This window comes from Astatotilapia calliptera, chromosome 9 (assembly GCF_964374335.1).
Source record: "Astatotilapia calliptera chromosome 9, fAstCal68.1, whole genome shotgun sequence".
NCBI lineage: Eukaryota > Metazoa > Chordata > Actinopteri > Cichliformes > Cichlidae > Astatotilapia > Astatotilapia calliptera.
Genome location: NC_137430.1, coordinates 26,940,324 through 26,962,305, shown reverse-complemented (window position 1 = coordinate 26,962,305; position 21,982 = coordinate 26,940,324). Strand labels below are relative to the sequence as shown.

Sequence of the window (21,982 nt, the reverse complement as noted above, 5' to 3'; positions counted from 1 at the left end):
TCAGTTACTCATTGCTGGATCATTTAGCCTACTTGTGTGGTTCGCTCTCATGCCGCCTGCCTGCTTTTCTGACTCGACCGGGCTCTCCTCATCATCCTAACCAGCTGTCTCTGTTTGCACTCTGCTCTGTCTGCTTCTATCCTCTCAGCCACACTTCCACGAAAAAACCCGCATGGTTTACAATCTTGTGCTGCAACTACCGCCTCACTTACCTGCAACCTCTTCATTATTATGCAACTTTTTTTATTTTGTTTCAAGAGTGTTATTAAGGTCTGAATGCTCACTGGTCATGAAAATACTGATCTTGCATTGTCCACTGCACTGCATTGCACTGCCTTCAAGTATGTATGATTGCATTTAAAACCTAATTCAGAAACTCTGCACATATTTTGAAATAACTGTATTTATTTTAATCCGATTCATTTGTTTCCCATTATTATGGATCAGGCACGCACCCCTGACCAGCTCTCTGCGCACACACACACACACACACACACACACACACACACACACACACATACGTGTTTTCGTGATATATCAGTACGTATGACAAAAATGTGACAAATGGGAACGTGCCTTTCCGAAGGTCCTAGAGGCATGGGGATCTCAAAAAATTTGACCCATGCTTCCAGGAACACACCCATCTGTTGAGATTTTGGCTAGGGCTAAATTTTGGTCAAACCTGAATTTAATGCTACTTGTGAGGACACTGTCAGGTTTATGTGACTTATGAGTACCATAAGGTCACACACAGATATTTCATGTTTAGGTGAATTGTGAAGCCCATGGAAACACATAATTTTCAAGTATACATGACTTATAAGGACCAGGTAACGGTAGGTTCTGCATTTTTAGCTTGGCTCCTTTTGAGATTACAATATAATAGACATGGATGCACAATAGTAATGCTCATCAGTTGGGTAACTTCTGACAGAAATATCAGACATTTATGTGTTAATAAAACAGTAAATCTGAGCTGTGTAAAGACTTTTTAAAAAAAAAAAGACATGGGTCAAATGTGGTCAGTCTACTTTTTAAGTCTTGATATTGTAATGCATTAATTCATTTTGTAGTGAATGTTCATGTGAATAAAAACGTGGAACATTATCTGCCTTTTTTATCATTTAATTGCAAAAAGCACCCAGCATAAACCACAGATTTATGAGTAAGAACAATGCAATACAGAAAACTGCAATACTGACATAACTGTGGAAGTAACAAAGTATCTCTCTTGCTTGTTTCTTTTTTTCTTGCATCTTTCTTTTAATGCTATGATCCTGTTGTGGCTGTAGTACCTTATGACAACCCAGTCTCTGCCTTTCAGAGCTGCCGGCTCTGCTTGGAGGCAGCAGTCACATTCCTTTTTACCTGGTACTTTGCAGCTTTTTATGAAGTGAAACATGCCGCTCAGCAACCTTCACTTCATCATTTGTCCACTTGCTTCTCACCGTCCCAGCTGTCATAAATGGAAACAAAAGAAAATATCTTAATGTGAATGCAAGAAAAGATAGAAAATATTCTAGTTTATAATGTGAATACAAAATGTTCTTAAACCTTGCTTTCTACTGGAGCACTTTAAAGGAGCAATAAGCACAATTCATCATACTTAGGTTGAAGGAATTAAAAATGACTATGTGAAGAACTAGAGGTGTAATTACATCTGGAGTACAGCATGAAGTCACAATCCCTCTCTCTGTGTTGATCTCCAGCCATAGACTTTGGTTTGGTTCACAGGCAGTGCAAAACAGCACACCTAGCAGTGAAAAGATATTGCTTATTGCTCCTTTAAGGATGCTTGGAATGAACCATTTGAAGTGCTGTGTTCTGCTGGGAATCAAATAAGATGAAATGATTTATGATAAAAGCTCTGAATAGTGTCATGTCTGAAAACAAACTTGTTCTTTGATCACAAGTATATTAACCTAAAACATTTTGTATTTTGGTGCCTTTACCCCTTCTTGGTGAAGTGTTGCTAATGTTTTTGTTGTCCAGGGTGATTGAGGCAGAGGTGCCCTTCATGTTGTCCAGGGCAGCTGAGTAAAGCGTGTGGCTTGGAACCCCCGGAATACTTGGTCCTTGAGCCTTTGAAAAGTAACAGTGAAATATGAGAATCAATGCATGCAATAGGTCTGTTTGCTTTTTTCTCTGCATTGTAGGCAAAGTCAGCGTTGGGCAGTGTGTAATTCTACATTAAGGGGCTAAGGGGCGATCGTGGCTCAAGAGTTGTAATCAGAAGGTTGCCGGTTCGAGCCCCAGCTCCGACAGTCTCGGTCGTTGTGTCCTTGGGAAAGACACTTCACCTGTTGCCTACTGGTGGTGGTCAGAGGGCCCGGTGGCGCCAGTGTCCGGCAGCCTCGCCTCTGTCAGTGCGCCCCAGGGTGGCTGTGGCTACAATGTAGCTGCCATCACCAGTGTGTGAATGTCTGTGTGAATGGGTGGATGACTGGATGTGTAAAGCGCTTTGGGGTCCTTAGGGACTAGTAAAGCGCTATATAAATATAGGATATTTACCATTTGATATGAATATTTTACATGTGAACATAATCTACTAATAATACTCATCACAGTGTGATTGTTTGAAATCGGATAGAGTGTTATTATCTTCATGACAAACATCCCTGCTGTTCAGTTTCAATGTAACACAAACTACAGTTGTTGGTTCTACCAATTGAGAAAGGCTAAAAACAAAAAAACAAATTCATGTCCTTCACAGCTTAAAACAATCTGAGGACAATGTAACACAGAAATATCAAATTTAGTAGGAATAAAGATCAAGCTGATGCTTTAAAGGGAAAGTTAGGACTAACAAATGATATGCCAATTTCTTTCTCCTAAGATGTTCACAAACAAGTAATGCTAATGTTGAATATGGGAAACTTTCAAACTGATTATTTTAATATAATCAAAGGGCACTTAATTTATGCACTAGGCCCAACTGACACATATACTTGATGCCAAATACAAAAAAATAATGTGTAACCTGTTGGAAGAATGAAGTGGGTGTGTCACTCACCAATTGGTCTGAAGGAGGTTGAGGCAGGACCTCGGCACCTGGTGTCTGCAACAAAAGACAACAATATAACGTCAGAAACATTCTCTAGTATAAATCCCGACTATTTAATTAACTACAGATCATATTTGTATCAGTGAATATTATTACAGAAGGATCTGACTTCCTTATACCAGATTCTATAGAAACTTAACACTGTACGGTTCTGCTACCCAACGATATGAGGACAGTGTAACACACACTAGAGTTGTTGGTCCTACCACATGAGGAAGGCAACTGAAACACACTCCTGTCCTTCACAGCTTAAAACAATATGAGGACAGTGTAACACACACACTACAATCACTGGTCCTACCATATGAGGACTTCTACTTAAACACACTCCTGTCCTTCACAGCTTAAAACAATATGAGGACATGACGACTGAACACATGTAGAGTTCACATTCCTGACCTCTAACTTCTCCTGCTGTTGTCAATAAAAGCTCTAAACCCAACACTGATGTACAGCCATCTATTTCCCCAGAAATTAAATCATGTAAACTGATCAGCGGGAGCTTATTTTGACAAAAACATGTGTAAAACGACAAAAATATCAAATTTTGTCAGAATAAAGATCAAGCTGATGCTTTAAGGGAAAGTTTGGACTAACAAATGGTATAGACAATTACTTTATCCTAATGCTAATGTTGGTTTTGGTTAACTTCGACTAAAACTGATTGTTTTAGTACAATTAAAGTGCATTTCATTTATGCACTAGGCCCAACTGACACATATACTTGATGCCAAATACAAAAAAATAATGTGTAACCTGTTGGAAGAATGAAGTGGGTGTGTCACTCACCAATTGGTCTGAAGGAGGTTGAGGCAGGACCTCAGCACCTGGTGTCTGCAACAAAAGACAACAATATAACGTCAGAAACATTCTCTAGTATAAATCCCGACTATTTAATTAACTACAGATCATATTTGTATCAGTGAATATTATTACAGAAGGATCTGACTTCCTTATACCAGATTCTATAGAAACTTAACACTGTACGGTTCTGCTACCCAACGATATGAGGACAGTGTAACACACACTAGAGTTGTTGGTCCTACCACATGAGGAAGGCAACTGAAACACACTCCTGTCCTTCACAGCTTAAAACAATATGAGGACAGTGTAACACACACACTACAATCACTGGTCCTACCATATGAGGACTTCTACTTAAACACACTCCTGTCCTTCACAGCTTAAAACAATATGAGGACATGACGACTGAACACATGTAGAGTTCACATTCCTGACTTCTAACTTCTCCTGCTGTTGTCAATAAAAGCTCTAAACCCAACACTGATGTACAGCCATCTATTTCCCCAGAAATTAAATCATGTAAACTGATCAGCGGGAGCTTATTTTGACAAAAACATGTGTAAAACGACAAAAATATCAAATTTTGTCAGAATAAAGATCAAGCTGATGCTTTAAGGGAAAGTTTGGACTAACAAATGGTATAGACAATTACTTTATCCTAATGCTAATGTTGGTTTTGGTTAACTTCGACTAAAACTGATTGTTTTAGTACAATTAAAGTGCATTTCATTTATGCACTAGGCCCAACTGACACATATACTTGATGCCAAATACAAAAAAATAATGTGTAACCTGTTGGAAGAATGAAGTGGGTGTGTCACTCACCAATTGGTCTGAAGGAGGTTGAGGCAGGACCTCGGCACCTGGTGTCTGCAACAAAAGACAACAATATAACGTCAGAAACATTCTCTAGTATAAATCCCGACTATTTAATTAACTACAGATCATATTTGTATCAGTGAATATTATTACAGAAGGATCTGACTTCCTTATACCAGATTCTATAGAAACTTAACACTGTACGGTTCTGCTACCCAACGATATGAGGACAGTGTAACACACACTAGAGTTGTTGGTCCTACCACATGAGGAAGGCAACTGAAACACACTCCTGTCCTTCACAGCTTAAAACAATATGAGGACAGTGTAACACACACACTACAATCACTGGTCCTACCATATGAGGACTTCTACTTAAACACACTCCTGTCCTTCACAGCTTAAAACAATATGAGGACATGACGACTGAACACATGTAGAGTTCACATTCCTGACTTCTAACTTCTCCTGCTGTTGTCAATAAAAGCTCTAAACCCAACACTGATGTACAGCCATCTATTTCCCCAGAAATTAAATCATGTAAACTGATCAGCGGGAGCTTATTTTGACAAAAACATGTGTAAAACGACAAAAATATCAAATTTTGTCAGAATAAAGATCAAGCTGATGCTTTAAGGGAAAGTTTGGACTAACAAATGGTATAGACAATTACTTTATCCTAATGCTAATGTTGGTTTTGGTTAACTTCGACTAAAACTGATTGTTTTAGTACAATTAAAGTGCATTTCATTTATGCACTAGGCCCAACTGACACATATACTTGATGCCAAATACAAAAAAATAATGTGTAACCTGTTGGAAGAATGAAGTGGGTGTGTCACTCACCAATTGGTCTGAAGGAGGTTGAGGCAGGACCTCGGCACTTGGTGTCTGCAACAAAAGACAACAATATAACGTCAGAAACATTCTCTAGTATAAATCCCGACTATTTAATTAACTACAGATCATATTTGTATCAGTGAATATTATTACAGAAGGATCTGACTTCCTTATACCAGATTCTATAGAAACTTAACACTGTACGGTTCTGCTACCCAACGATATGAGGACAGTGTAACACACACTAGAGTTGTTGGTCCTACCACATGAGGAAGGCAACTGAAACACACTCCTGTCCTTCACAGCTTAAAACAATATGAGGACAGTGTAACACACACACTACAATCACTGGTCCTACCATATGAGGACTTCTACTTAAACACACTCCTGTCCTTCACAGCTTAAAACAATATGAGGACATGACGACTGAACACATGTAGAGTTCACATTCCTGACTTCTAACTTCTCCTGCTGTTGTCAATAAAAGCTCTAAACCCAACACTGATGTACAGCCATCTATTTCCCCAGAAATTAAATCATGTAAACTGATCAGCGGGAGCTTATTTTGACAAAAACATGTGTAAAACGACAAAAATATCAAATTTTGTCAGAATAAAGATCAAGCTGATGCTTTAAGGGAAAGTTTGGACTAACAAATGGTATAGACAATTACTTTATCCTAATGCTAATGTTGGTTTTGGTTAACTTCGACTAAAACTGATTGTTTTAGTACAATTAAAGTGCATTTCATTTATGCACTAGGCCCAACTGACACATATACTTGATGCCAAATACAAAAAAATAATGTGTAACCTGTTGGAAGAATGAAGTGGGTGTGTCACTCACCAATTGGTCTGAAGGAGGTTGAGGCAGGACCTCGGCACCTGGTGTCTGCAACAAAAGACAACAATATAACGTCAGAAACATTCTCTAGTATAAATCCCGACTATTTAACCCTCGTTTTACCCTAGCGAAAAAAGGGACCCGCTTGGGTAACTTTGGATTTTTGATTCTCAATATATCAGTCATTTTAAAGACTAGTTGCATGAAACTTGGCCAGGATGTGTGTTTTAGGATTATTTTTGAAATTCAATGATCCCCTCTATGGTGTGGTGTATAGTAAAGAAGATTCACATATGTACTACCTCCTTTTACCCTTGTATCCGTTTGGGCCCCATTGACTCCCATTATAATCACATATTTTCGATATACTGTAATCCTGACATGCGATAATGCCTTTCTCGTGAATACCTAATGGATCTAAGCCTCAGCCTTCAAAATAAAGGAAAAATAGGTTTTGGATCAAATGAGCACAATATTAGGTACAGCACCACCATAGACATTTTCAGTGCTTTTGAATGGAGGACATGGTTATCTTACTATGCAAAATACATGACAATAAAACAGCTGACCACCATAAAATAGTCTTGATGTAGTGGAACTGATATAAGAGAGTGGTGTGAATGTGATTGAGAATATATATATATACTGTGTGTGTCGGTCACAAACAAAACGGCCCGTAGAGCCGCCTCCTTGAAGTGAACAACGGGAGCCTGCTCCGTTTTTTTTCTCCTTTCTCTGAACCTCTGTCAATGTTATTTTGCTTCACTTTGCACATGAGCCTTGTTTTTGCCCTCAGCAGAGAGGGGAGGGGTGCAAAAGCAGCCACGTGTTTGTTGAGCAGAGGGGGGAGGGGTGCAAAAACAGCCACCTGTTTGCTGAGCAGAGGGGGGGAGGGGCAGTCGTTACTCTCCCAGTGGCATCTCAACAGAGCCGGAGGGAGAGAGAGAGATCGTTTTGGATTCAAGTGCACACTTGAAGTCTGTGAGAATAGTTTGCAGCCTTGTCTTACTAGTCATTTCTGCACAGACGCCACTAAATGCACAGACTCGCGCACACACAACACGAAGCGCACGGTCAATTTAGGGGAGCTTGGAAGCTGTGCTCATCGTGCAAACAGCGCGTTATTATCGTAACGGCTGCAAAAGTTAGGATATGTCCTGTCTGCAACATCCATCTTCACCTGTTGGAAGAATGAAGTGGGTGTGTCACTCACCAATTGGTCTGAAGGAGGTTGAGACAGGACCTCAGCACTTGGTGTCTGCAACAAAAGACAACAATATAACGTCAGAAACATTCTCTAGTATAAATCCCGACTATTTAATTAACTACAGATCATATTTGTATCAGTGAATATTATTACAGAAGGATCTGACTTCCTTATACCAGATTCTATAGAAACTTAACACTGTACGGTTCTGCTACCCAACGATATGAGGACAGTGTAACACACACTAGAGTTGTTGGTCCTACCACATGAGGAAGGCAACTGAAACACACTCCTGTCCTTCACAGCTTAAAACAATATGAGGACAGTGTAACACACACACTACAATCACTGGTCCTACCATATGAGGACTTCTACTTAAACACACTCCTGTCCTTCACAGCTTAAAACAATATGAGGACATGACGACTGAACACATGTAGAGTTCACATTCCTGACCTCTAACTTCTCCTGCTGTTGTCAATAAAAGCTCTAAACCCAACACTGATGTACAGCCATCTATTTCCCCAGAAATTAAATCATGTAAACTGATCAGCGGGAGCTTATTTTGACAAAAACATGTGTAAAACGACAAAAATATCAAATTTTGTCAGAATAAAGATCAAGCTGATGCTTTAAGGGAAAGTTTGGACTAACAAATGGTATAGACAATTACTTTATCCTAATGCTAATGTTGGTTTTGGTTAACTTCGACTAAAACTGATTGTTTTAGTACAATTAAAGTGCATTTCATTTATGCACTAGGCCCAACTGACACATATACTTGATGCCAAATACAAAAAAATAATGTGTAACCTGTTGGAAGAATGAAGTGGGTGTGTCACTCACCAACTGGTCTGAAGGAGGTTGAGGCAGGACCTCGGCACTTGGTGTCTGCAACAAAAGACAACAATATAACGTCAGAAACATTCTCTAGTATAAATCCCGACTATTTAACCCTCGTTTTACCCTAGCGAAAAAAGGGACCCGCTTGGGTAACTTTGGATTTTTGATTCTCAATATATCAGTCATTTTAAAGACTAGTTGCATGAAACTTGGCCAGGATGTGTGTTTTAGGATTATTTTTGAAATTCAATGATCCCCTCTATGGTGTGGTGTATAGTAAAGAAGATTCACATATGTACTACCTCCTTTTACCCTTGTATCCGTTTGGGCCCCATTGACTCCCATTATAATCACATATTTTCGATATACTGTAATCCTGACATGCGATAATGCCTTTCTCGTGAATACCTAATGGATCTAAGCCTCAGCCTTCAAAATAAAGGAAAAATAGGTTTTGGATCAAATGAGCACAATATTAGGTACAGCACCACCATAGACATTTTCAGTGCTTTTGAATGGAGGACATGGTTATCTTACTATGCAAAATACATGACAATAAAACAGCTGACCACCATAAAATAGTCTTGATGTAGTGGAACTGATATAAGAGAGTGGTGTGAATGTGATTGAGAATATATATATATACTGTGTGTGTCGGTCACAAACAAAACGGCCCGTAGAGCCGCCTCCTTGAAGTGAACAACGGGAGCCTGCTCCGTTTTTTTCTCCTTTCTCTGAACCTCTGTCAATGTTATTTTGCTTCACTTTGCACATGAGCCTTGTTTTTGCCCTCAGCAGAGAGGGGAGGGGTGCAAAAGCAGCCACGTGTTTGTTGAGCAGAGGGGGGAGGGGTGCAAAAGCAGCCACGTGTTTGCAGAGCAGAGGGGGAGGGGTGCAAAAACAGCCACGTGTTTGCAGAGCAGAGGGGGAGGGGTGCAAAAGCAGCCACGTGTTTGTTGAGCAGAGGGGGGAGGGGTGCAAAAGCAGCCACGTGTTTGCAGAGCAGAGGGGGAGGGGTGCAAAAACAGCCACCTGTTTGCTGAGCAGAGGGGGGGAGGGGCAGTCGTTACTCTCCCAGTGGCATCTCAACAGAGCCGGAGGGAGAGAGAGAGATCGTTTTGGATTCAAGTGCACACTTGAAGTCTGTGAGAATAGTTTGCAGCCTTGTCTTACTAGTCATTTCTGCACAGACGCCACTAAATGCACAGACTCGCGCACACACAACACGAAGCGCACGGTCAATTTAGGGGAGCTTGGAAGCTGTGCTCATCGTGCAAACAGCGCGTTATTATCGTAACGGCTGCAAAAGTTAGGATATGTCCTGTCTGCAACATCCATCTTCACCTGTTGGAAGAATGAAGTGGGTGTGTCACTCACCAATTGGTCTGAAGGAGGTTGAGACAGGACCTCGGCACCTGGTGTCTGCAACAAAAGACAACAATATAACGTCAGAAACATTCTCTAGTATAAATCCCGACTATTTAATTAACTACAGATCATATTTGTATCAGTGAATATTATTACAGAAGGATCTGACTTCCTTATACCAGATTCTATAGAAACTTAACACTGTACGGTTCTGCTACCCAACGATATGAGGACAGTGTAACACACACTAGAGTTGTTGGTCCTACCACATGAGGAAGGCAACTGAAACACACTCCTGTCCTTCACAGCTTAAAACAATATGAGGACAGTGTAACACACACACTACAATCACTGGTCCTACCATATGAGGACTTCTACTTAAACACACTCCTGTCCTTCACAGCTTAAAACAATATGAGGACATGACGACTGAACACATGTAGAGTTCACATTCCTGACCTCTAACTTCTCCTGCTGTTGTCAATAAAAGCTCTAAACCCAACACTGATGTACAGCCATCTATTTCCCCAGAAATTAAATCATGTAAACTGATCAGCGGGAGCTTATTTTGACAAAAACATGTGTAAAACGACAAAAATATCAAATTTTGTCAGAATAAAGATCAAGCTGATGCTTTAAGGGAAAGTTTGGACTAACAAATGGTATAGACAATTACTTTATCCTAATGCTAATGTTGGTTTTGGTTAACTTCGACTAAAACTGATTGTTTTAGTACAATTAAAGTGCATTTCATTTATGCACTAGGCCCAACTGACACATATACTTGATGCCAAATACAAAAAAATAATGTGTAACCTGTTGGAAGAATGAAGTGGGTGTGTCACTCACCAACTGGTCTGAAGGAGGTTGAGGCAGGACCTCGGCACTTGGTGTCTGCAACAAAAGACAACAATATAACATCAGAAACATTCTCTAGTATAAATCCCGACTATTTAACCCTCGTTTTACCCTAGCGAAAAAAGGGACCCGCTTGGGTAACTTTGGATTTTTGATTCTCAATATATCAGTCATTTTAAAGACTAGTTGCATGAAACTTGGCCAGGATGTGTGTTTTAGGATTGTTTTTGAAATTCAATGATCCCCTCTATGGTGTGGTGTATAGTAAAGAAGATTCACATATGTACTACCTCCTTTTACCCTTGTATCCGTTTGGGCCCCATTGACTCCCATTATAATCACATATTTTCGATATACTGTAATCCTGACATGCGATAATGCCTTTCTCGTGAATACCTAATGGATCTAAGCCTCAGCCTTCAAAATAAAGGAAAAATAGGTTTTGGATCAAATGAGCACAATATTAGGTACAGCACCACCATAGACATTTTCAGTGCTTTTGAATGGAGGACATGGTTATCTTACTATGCAAAATACATGACAATAAAACAGCTGACCACCATAAAATAGTCTTGATGTAGTGGAACTGATATAAGAGAGTGGTGTGAATGTGATTGAGAATATATATATATATATATATATACTGTGTGTGTCGGTCACAAACAAAACGGCCCGTAGAGCCGCCTCCTTGAAGTGAACAACGGGAGCCTGCTCCGTTTTTTTCTCCTTTCTCTGAACCTCTGTCAATGTTATTTTGCTTCACTTTGCACATGAGCCTTGTTTTTGCCCTCAGCAGAGAGGGGAGGGGTGCAAAAGCAGCCACGTGTTTGTTGAGCAGAGGGGGGAGGGGTGCAAAAGTAGCCACGTGTTTGCAGAGCAGAGGGGGAGGGGTGCAAAAACAGCCACCTGTTTGCTGAGCAGAGGGGGGGAGGGGCAGTCGTTACTCTCCCAGTGGCATCTCAACAGAGCCGGAGGGAGAGAGAGAGATCGTTTTGGATTCAAGTGCACACTTGAAGTCTGTGAGAATAGTTTGCAGCCTTGTCTTACTAGTCATTTCTGCACAGACGCCACTAAATGCACAGACTCACGCACACACAACACGAAGCGCACGGTCAATTTAGGGGAGCTTGGAAGCTGTGCTCATCGTGCAAACAGCGCGTTATTATCGTAACGGCTGCAAAAGTTAGGATATGTCCTGTCTGCAACATCCATCTTCACCTGTTGGAAGAATGAAGTGGGTGTGTCACTCACCAATTGGTCTGAAGGAGGTTGAGGCAGGACCTCGGCACCTGGTGTCTGCAACAAAAGACAACAATATAACGTCAGAAACATTCTCTAGTATAAATCCCGACTATTTAATTAACTACAGATCATATTTGTATCAGTGAATATTATTACAGAAGGATCTGACTTCCTTATACCAGATTCTATAGAAACTTAACACTGTACGGTTCTGCTACCCAACGATATGAGGACAGTGTAACACACACTAGAGTTGTTGGTCCTACCACATGAGGAAGGCAACTGAAACACACTCCTGTCCTTCACAGCTTAAAACAATATGAGGACAGTGTAACACACACACTACAATCACTGGTCCTACCATATGAGGACTTCTACTTAAACACACTCCTGTCCTTCACAGCTTAAAACAATATGAGGACATGACGACTGAACACATGTAGAGTTCACATTCCTGACTTCTAACTTCTCCTGCTGTTGTCAATAAAAGCTCTAAACCCAACACTGATGTACAGCCATCTATTTCCCCAGAAATTAAATCATGTAAACTGATCAGCGGGAGCTTATTTTGACAAAAACATGTGTAAAACGACAAAAATATCAAATTTTGTCAGAATAAAGATCAAGCTGATGCTTTAAGGGAAAGTTTGGACTAACAAATGGTATAGACAATTACTTTATCCTAATGCTAATGTTGGTTTTGTTTAACTTCGACTAAAACTGATTGTTTTAGTACAATTAAAGTGCATTTCATTTATGCACTAGGCCCAACTGACACATATACTTGATGCCAAATACAAAAAAATAATGTGTAACCTGTTGGAAGAATGAAGTGGGTGTGTCACTCACCAATTGGTCTGAAGGAGGTTGAGACAGGACCTCGGCACCTGGTGTCTGCAACAAAAGACAACAATATAACTTCAGAAACATTCTCTAGTATAAATCCCGACTATTTAATTAACTACAGATCATATTTGTATCAGTGAATATTATTACAGAAGGATCTGACTTCCTTATACCAGATTCTATAGAAACTTAACACTGTACGGTTCTGCTACCCAACGATATGAGGACAGTGTAACACACACTAGAGTTGTTGGTCCTACCACATGAGGAAGGCAACTGAAACACACTCCTGTCCTTCACAGCTTAAAACAATATGAGGACAGTGTAACACACACTACAATCACTGGTCCTACCATATGAGGACTTCTACTTTCCTGTTGGAGGTTGAGACACGACAGAGGGACAGCAGGGTAGTAGCTTGCACAAATGATTCTATTGACACAACAGGGAAGTGAGATTAATGAACTGAACGCAACAGACTCTTTCAAAATAAAACAGGAAACATGGCATGAAAATACAAACGTGGTAATATACAGCCCTAACATAAACTCCTTAAAACGATATTAATAACGTTAAGCCAAACTCAACTAACCCGCCATTAAACATAAGAAACTCAAAAACCTTAGAATAACATCAGAAACGCTGGGCCAGAGACCCAGACCGTGAGCAAATAACTATAATATTATTGATTTGTGCTGAATAAGAAAACATTAATATTATCATTTAAATCCCCCCAAGCATATCTTGTGTTGAAAAAAAAAAGTGTGTTGCAGTTAGCTACACTGAGCTTAGACTGACTGTCTCTGCAGTTGAAGATGCAGAGCACATGCAAGGCCGCAGGTCCCTTTAACTCCGGTGGGAATTTAAAAACAGTTAAATTTAACTTCTAATATCTATTGTTAAAGATAAATCTTAAGTAATTTTTTAGCATTTATCATCATTCACCACTTTCAATTTGTTCAAATCGGTTGTGTATTGTTTTAATTCCGTTTAACTAACCTTAATTAGCTTGTTAAACATACAACTTTACCTCGCGGAGCTTTCGTCGACGCATGGATATCAAAGGTAAATACATACCTCAAGATAAATCTCTCCTGAGTGCTGAAGGTCCCGGATGTGCCGTTCACGCAGAGCTCCGGCGAGTTTGTATCTTGCCGTGACCAGCAGCTCTTTGGTTGACGCTTTCGAACAATCAGATGCATCTTTACTCACTTTTTGACCAATCAGAGACGTCGTTCTATGCTCCACTGACGAAATGCTGCATCCTCTCACCAGCCACGGTCTCTCCTCGTCCATTTAACAACAAAAACACAGCAACACGTGCTGGATTTGAGGTAGGAACACTTGAGAACTGTCACAATGTTTTGCAAACTGCTGTTACAGTTAATTTCGTTCCGTTAATTTGTTTGGTTCCTATTCTGAAGTAACACTTAATACACATGGGGTTAGCTTGCTGGTCTAGTTTAAGTTAGCATGGGCATGCTGTTCACTGATAGAGTAAGGCTAAAATTGTCCTGATATTGTCAGTGTGTTATCATAAACATGCAGCACCCCTAGACCCCCAAGTTAAAATACAGATAATAGATAAGCAATTTAAGAAAATAAGTATAATGTGTATAATAAATGATTTTACTGTCACTTTCCTGGGTCTGTTGACCCAGCGTTTTAAGTTTTAGTTTGTTTAGATGTCGATGTTTATTTATAAGTTCTTTAGGTTTGCTAAGTTCATTTGTTTATTAGATTACCCTTGTGATGTCTGTTTTATTGGGAAAGTCTTTGTCCTAAATGCAGTGAGTCTAGTTTTGTTTCCCCTTGTCCCAGCTGTTCCTCATCCCCTCATTATCTCTCTGTGTACTTGCAGTGGCTTGCAAAAGTATTCGTCCCTCTTTTCCACATTTTGTCACATTACTGCCACAAACACAAATTGTCATGGTCCTGGGTCGGTGACCCAGCGCTTTTAGTTTATTATTATGATGATGATGATGATGATTATTATTGTTTGAGTTCTATGTGTTATATTTGGTCTGCCTCTGAGTCTGTGTCTCTGTCTATGCTGTCACCCCGTCTGTTTGTGAATCTGTCTGTTTAGTTCTGTGTCTTGTTTGGTTCCCCGTGTCTGAGTTTCCTGTTTTATTGTGAAGGTCTCTGTCTGATGTGAGTGTGTTCAGTTTACGTTTCCCCTGTCCCGTCAGCTCTGATTCCTCCCAGCCGTGTTGCCCTCCTGTCTCTCATCCCCTGATTACTGGTGTGTGTATTTAAGCCCTGTGTGTTCTCCTGCCTGTTACTCGGTGTCCTGCTCGGCGGCTGCCGCGCATCCCTTTGTCGTATGCACCCAGGTCTGTTATTTTAGTTCTTCCCAGTTTAGGTGTCTTCAGTTATTTGTCATGCCCCACTGCTTGTTTGCCACTACACCTTGTAAATAAACTTCACTAGCATTTTCATCCACTGCTTGCATCTTGGGTCCTCCTTCCTCCACACCACACGGCTCGCCTTCCCAGCCGTGACACAAATCAATTTTAATGGAATCCAATTGCAGCAAAAGGTGGGTCTACAAAGTATTGACTCAGGGGGCTGAATAATTGCGCACACCCCACTTTTCAGTTATTTATTTGTAAAAAATGTTTGGAATCATGTATGATTTTTGTTCCACTTCTCACGTGTACACCACTTTGTATTGGTCTTTCACGTGGAATTCCAATAAAATTGATTCATGTTTGTGGCTGTAATGTGCCAAAATGTGGGAAAGTTAAAGGGGGCCGAATACTTTTGCAAGCCACTGTAAGTCCTGTCCTCATTTGTTCAGTGTCAGGTCATCTGTTGTTTTTGGTGCCACGTTTCCATGTTCCAGGTATCTTTGTATCCATGTCAGGTTTCATGGTTTGTTTGTTTTTTTTAATAAAAAATATTTTCCCCAGGTTAGGTTATTGTTTAGCTTCACCTCTGCCTTTTGTTTTGTAATCTTTTAATTTCAATTCAATTTTATTTATATAGCGCCAAATCACAACAACAATCGCCTGAAGGCGCTTTATATTGTACAGTAGATCGCACAATAATAGATACAGAGAAAAACCCAACAATCATAGGACCACCTATGAGCAAGCGCTTTGGCGACAGTGGGAAGGAAAAACTCCCTTTTAACAGGAAGAAACCTCCAGCAGAACCAGGCTCAGGGAGCGGCGGGCATCTGCTGTGACCAGTTGGGGTGAGAAAAGGAAGACAGGACAAAGACATGCTGTGGATTAATAACAAGTATGATTCAGTACAGAGAGGTCTATTAACACACAGTGAGTGAGAAAGGTGACTGGAAAGGAAAAAACTCAGTGCTTCATGGGAATCCCCCGGCTGCCTACGTCTATTGCAGCACAACTAAGGGAGGATCCAGGGTCACCTGATCCAGCCCTAACTATATGCTTTAGCAAAAAGGAAAGTTTGAAGCCTAATCTTAAAAGTAGAGATTAATAAACGGCTTGCTTTCTGTTAATATTCAAATTTTCTTTCACGTTCCTTTGTGTCAGCATTTTGGGTCCACTCCTCAAATTCATACATATGTCTAACCGTTTTTCCCCACTCGGCGACACACCCGTCGGGGGTCAAACTCTGGTAATTGGCAATTCTGTTCTCAGACATGTGAAGCTAGAGACACCGGAAACCATAGTCAATTGTCTTCCAGGGGCCAGAGCAGGCGACATTGAAGGAAATTTAAAACTGCTGGCTAAGGGTAAACGTAAATTCAGTAAAATCATAATTCACGTCGGCAGTAATGACACCCGGTTACGCCAATCGGAGGTCACTAAAATCAATATTGAATCGGTGTGTAACTTTGCCAAAACAATGTGGGACTCTGTAGTTTTCTCTGGTCCCCTCCCCAATCAGACCAAGAGTGACATGTTTAGCCGCATGTTCTCCTTAAATTGCTGGCTGTCTGAGTGGTGTCCCAGAAACGATGTGGGCTTCATAGATAATTGGCAAACCTTCTGGAGGAAACCTGGTCTTATAAGGAGAGACGGCAGCTCTCATTTCTAGAAATATGGACAAATTAATTAAACCCCCCATAATATGACTATCCAGAGTTGGGACCAGGAAGCAGAGTTGCAGTCTTACACGCCTCTCTGCAGCTTCTCTCCTCCTGCTACCCCCCCAAAAACCCATCTCCATAGAGACTGTGTCAGCTTCCAAAAAGACAAAAAACAAACTAAAAACCAGCAACAAACAACTTAAACATAAACAATTACAAAGAAAGAACAATACAGTATCCACATCCTAACTAAAGAGTAAAACAGTGAAATGTGGATTATTAAATATTAGGTCTCTCTCCTCCAAGTCTCTGTTAGTACATGACTTAATAATTGATCAACAAATCGATTTACTCTGCCTTACAGAAACCTGGTTTTAGCAGGATGATTATGTTAGTTTAAATGAATCAACACCCCCGAGTCATTCTAACTACCAGAAACCTCGAAGCACAGGCCGAGGGGGCGGTGTGGCAGCAATTTTTCACACCAGCCTATTAATTAATGAAAGACCAAGACAGACTTTTAATTCATTTGAAAGCCTGATGCTTAGCATTGTCCACCCCAGCTGAAAAATTTTAGAAACCAGTCTTATTTGTTATCATCTAATTGTCCACCTGGGCCTTACACAGAGTTTCTCTCTGATTTCTCAGACTTTTTATCTGATTTAGTGCTCAGCTCAGATAAAATAATTATTGTGGGTGATTTTAACATCCATGTAGATGCTAAGAATGACAGCCTCAACATGGCATTTAATCTGTTATTAGACTCAATTGGCTTCTCTCAACATGTAAAAGAACCCACCCACCACTTTAATCACACTCTAGATCTTGTTTTTAACATATGGCATAGAAACTGAACATTTAACAGTGTTTCCTGAAAACCCTCTCCTGTCTGATCATTTCCTGATAACATTTACATTTACAATAATTGATTACACAGCAGTGGAGAGTAGACTTTATCACAGATGTCTTTCTGAAAGCGCTGTAACTATGTTTAAGAATGTAATCCACCCACTGTTATCATCTTCAATGACCTGTACCAACACAGAGCAGAGCAGCTATCTGAACGCTACCCCAACAGAGGTCAATTATCTTGTTAATAATAATTTTACCTCCTCACTACATATGACTCTGGATACTGTAGCTCCTGTGAAAACTAAGGTCTCAGATCAGAAGTACCTGACTCTGTGGTATAATTCTCAAACACGTAGCCTAAAGCAGATGACTCGTAAGCTGGAGAGGAAATGGCGTGTCACAAATTTAGAGGATCATCATAATTGGAGAAATATTTTGCTGATTTATAAGAAAGCCCCCCGCAAAGCCAGAACATCTTACTATTTGTCACTGATTGAAGACAATAAGAACAACCCCAGGTTTCTCTTCAGCACTGTAGCCAGGCTGACAAACAGTCAGAGCTCTTTTGAGCCAACCATCGTTAACTAGTAATGACTTCATGAACTTCTTCACAAATAAAATTCTTATCATTAGAGAAAAAAATTACCAATAATCATCCCACAGATGTAACATTATCTACAGCTACTTTTAGTACCGTTGATGTTAAGTTAGACTCTTTTTCTCCAATTGATCTTTCTGAGTTAACTTCTATAATTACTTCCTCCAATCCTCCGTGTCTTTTAGACCCCATTCCTACAAAACTGCTCAAAGAAGTCCTGCCATTAATTAATGCTTCAATCTTAAATATGATCAACCTATCTCTAATAATCGGCTATGTACCACAGGCCTTCAAGCTGGCTGTAGTTAAACCTTTACTCAAAAAGCCATCTCTAGACCCAGCAGTCTTAGCTAATTATAGGCCAATCTCCAACCTTCCTTTCATATCAAAAATCCTTGAAAGAGTAGTTGTCAAACAGCTAACAGATCATCTGCAGAGGAATGGCTTATTTGAAGAGTTTCAGTCAGGTTTCAGAGTTCATCACAGCACAGAAACCGCTTTAGCGAAGGTTACAAATGATCTTCTTATGGCCTCTGACAGTGGACTCATCTCTGTGCTTGTCCTGCTAGGCCTTAGTGCAGCGTTCGATACTGTTGACCATAATATCCTATTAGAGCGATTAGAGCATGCTGTAGATATTACAGGTACTGCACTCCAGTGGTTTGTATCATATCTGTCTAATAGACTACAATTTGTTCATGTAAATGGAGAGTCCTCTTCACCCACTAAGGTCAATTATGGAGTTCCACAGGGTTCAGTGCTAGGACCAATTCTGTTTACATTATACATGCTTCCCCTAGGCAGTATCATTAGAAGACATAGCATACATTTTCACTGCTATGCAGATGACACCCAGCTCTATCTGTCCATGAAGCCAGATAACACACACCAATTAGTTAAAGTGCAGGAATGTCTTAAAGACATAAAGACCTGGATGGCCGCTAACTTTCTGCTTCTTAATTCAGATCAAACTGAGGTTATTGTACTCGGCCCTGAAAATCTTAGAAATATGGTATCTAACCAGATTCTTACTCTGGATGGCATTACCTTGGCCTCCAGTTATACTGTGAGGAACCTTGGAGTCATTTTTGACCAAGACATGTCCTTCAATGCACATATTAAACAAATATGTAAGACTGCTTTCTTTCATTTGTGCAACATCTCTAAAGTTAGAAATATCCTGTCTCTTAGTGACGCTGAAAAACTAGTTCATGCATTTGTTACTTCCAGGCTGGACTACTGTAATTCATTATTATCAGAATGTCCTAAAAACTCCCTGAAAAGCCTTCAGCTAATCCAAAATGCTGCAGCAAGAGTACTGACAGGGACTAGAAAGAGAGCAGATTTCTCCTGTTTTGGCTTCCCTTCATTGGCTTCCTGTTAAATCCAGAATTAAATTCAAAATTCTACTCCTCACATACAAGGTCTTAAATAATCAGGCCCCATCTTATCTTAATGACCTTGTAGTACCATATCACCCTATTAGAGCACTTCGCTCTCACACTGCAGGCTTACTTGTTGTTCCTAGAGTATTTAAAAGTAGAATGGGAGGCAGAGCCTTCAGTTTTCAGGCCCCTTTTCTGTGGAACCAGCTTCCAGTTTGGATTCGGGAGACAGACACTATCTCTACTTTCAAGATTAGGCTTAAAACGTTCCTTTTAGCTGAAGCATATAGTTAGGGCTGGACCAGGTGACCCTGAATCCTCCCTTAGTTATGCTGCAATAGACGTAGGCAGCCGGGGATTCCCATGATGCATTGAGTTTTTCCTTTCCAGTCACCTTTCTCACTCAGTATGTGTTAATAGACCTCTCTGCATTGAATCATATCTGTTATTAACCTCTGTCTCTCTTCCACAGCATGTCTTTCATCCTGTTTTCCTTCTCTCACCCCAACCAGTCGCAACAGATGGCCGCCCCTCCCTGAGCCTGGTTCTGCCAGAGGTTTCTTCCTGTTAAAAGGGAGTTTTTCCTTCCCACTGTCGCCAAAGCGCTTGCTCATAGGTGGTCATATGATTGTTGGGTTTTTCTCTGTATCTATGAAGCGCCTTGAGGCGACTTTTTTTGAGATTTGGTGCTATATAAATAAAATTGAATTGAAATTGAATTGTACTTCTGTGACATTTACAGTTGCTTAGTTAATTAAGTGACTTAATTACTCACTTTTATTTACTAATTGAATTACTAAATGAAGCTGGAATTGTGCATTCTGCAGTTTTTAATAGTGTGTTATTAGTTTTTAAAGAAACAATATGCATTTTATACTATATTGTAAAAAGTATAAGGTAAGTTGAATTTAAAATATAATTAATAAAGTGTTGACTTTTTTCATCAATTCTTGTAGATACACAGAGTCGAGACTGAGCCTGATGATCATACTGAATCAGATGACAGCGGCAGGAATCTCCAAGTTCAACTGCAGATTGCAGATGCAATTATATTAATGTAGATTAATATAAACTCTTCAAGGGTCAAAATCTGCACACACATCATTCTGCATAGTGAAGGTCAGACAATTTGTGCATTGATCTTGAGAAGTAAGACTCATTAATTAATAGTAATATAATTAGACAAATGTTGAAACTTTATATTTCGATACATTTTGTCAACAACAAAAGAAACCAAGCTGTGCAGGTACTGATAACTGAATCTAAAGACCTTCATTTTTGTCAAGATTTGCCTGATTTAACTGTTGTTACCCTTGCTTATAGCTCACCTTAATATGTTTTTGATGTGTGTTAGAATGATTGTTTAATTGGCAAGGTTTGAACGAACAATTTTCAGAAGCCTCAAAATTCATCTGTTACTATTCCACGAATGATTGAAATAAAGTTCACCTCCATTTCAACATTGAATACGACTTTGGACATAAGAACTAAAAGGTGCTGCCAACGCATGTGTCCGCTAAGCCCCAGAAGGGTATAACCTGGGTCAAATGTGTTATTGTGTCTGACACACCTACAATATGAGGACTCGCAGAGTGACGTCACTGAAAGTGTGTTTAAAGTGTGTTAAGTTCCAAAACTGGCCAGTAGGCGGCGAAACTGAAAGTGAGCAAAAACGCTAAACACACTTAAACACACTTTTTCATAAAATTGTGATGTTTCAGGACTTTCGAGATTTTTGGTTTGGGAGCATGTTGGGAGCCTCTAGAACACTTTAGAAGGCTCAGAAAAATGAGGACCTCAAAAATGTCCTCATTTTTCTGAGCGTCCTCATTTTGTGAGTGTGTTATCATAAAATTGTCCTAAGATGTCATGAAAACAAGTACACACACACACACACACACACACACACACACACACACACACACAGTACTTCTCTCTCTAATGCCTTTATTATAATAACGTAAACACAATTATGTCAAACAGTTTTGTAATAGGAACCCCACAGAAATGCCTGCTGTGAAGCATAGCTTTGGCTACAATTAAATTTTGATCATATTCTAACCTGCAGGCAGACACACCAACACGTCAGACTTGTCTATTACCCGTGACTCTCACAGTTCCTCATGCTGTTTGCAGATTAATGATATTTAGTGGCAACTGACTGATTAGCCTGTCTATAGACTACACACAATATTTTTTAAATCCCACATTCATGTAGATGCTGCTTATCTTCAGGCAAAACTGGCTTCTAAGTGTTGTGTTAACTTATTGAAGTGTTGAATGTGGGCGCTGTCTTTCTTCTGGTGATGTACATGTGGAGGATATTCCCATAATCAGAAAATAGAATTTTCCATAGCTGTAGAGAGAAGACAAATTATGATACCATGAATATGCTTAA

General features: G+C 40.0%; 1 protein-coding gene and 1 long non-coding RNA gene across 51 annotated transcripts; one reads left to right on the top strand and one right to left on the bottom strand.

Moving 5' to 3' along the window:
* Positions 1 to 1,109: 1,109 nt before the first annotated feature.
* On the bottom strand, positions 1,110 to 14,168 carry LOC145430974 (uncharacterized). Of its 50 annotated transcripts, none has more exons than XM_080306137.1 (15): positions 13,812 to 14,065; positions 13,088 to 13,166; positions 12,738 to 12,782; positions 11,898 to 11,942; positions 10,638 to 10,682; positions 9,798 to 9,842; positions 8,391 to 8,468; positions 7,584 to 7,628; positions 6,374 to 6,418; positions 5,534 to 5,578; positions 4,694 to 4,738; positions 3,014 to 3,058; positions 1,953 to 2,082; positions 1,659 to 1,753; positions 1,110 to 1,456 (listed from the first exon to the last, which is right to left on the bottom strand). In XM_080306137.1, exons 1-15 carry the CDS (start codon positions 13,934 to 13,936, stop codon positions 1,445 to 1,447), a joined length of 924 nt encoding a protein of 307 aa, XP_080162263.1. In that variant the 5' UTR covers positions 13,937 to 14,065; the 3' UTR covers positions 1,110 to 1,444. The 50 variants fall into 50 exon arrangements, 49 of the variants coding, with proteins under 49 accessions (XP_080162263.1, XP_080162266.1, XP_080162265.1 ...); XM_080306140.1 differs by having other exon boundaries at positions 8,424 to 8,468; XM_080306139.1 differs by having other exon boundaries at positions 12,738 to 12,785; positions 13,112 to 13,166.
* LOC145430975 (uncharacterized) lies at positions 13,943 to 21,044 on the top strand. The gene is made up of 2 exons (XR_013911337.1): positions 13,943 to 14,068; positions 20,541 to 21,044. It is a non-coding gene; the product is annotated as an uncharacterized LOC145430975 (long non-coding RNA).
* The last annotated feature ends 938 nt before the right edge of the window (positions 21,045 to 21,982 follow it).

Excerpts from the sequence above, each read along its gene's own strand:
- LOC145430974 (XM_080306137.1), bottom strand. The coding sequence starts at position 13,936 with ATGCATCTGATTGTTCGAAAGCGTCAACCAAAGAGCTGCTGGTCACGG. Across the intron at positions 6,419-7,583 it reads AACCTCCTTCAGACCAATTG|ACACCAGGTGCCGAGGTCCT; the intron begins GTGAGTGACACA and ends CTTTTGTTGCAG. Across the intron at positions 4,739-5,533 it reads AACCTCCTTCAGACCAATTG|ACACCAGGTGCCGAGGTCCT; the intron begins GTGAGTGACACA and ends CTTTTGTTGCAG.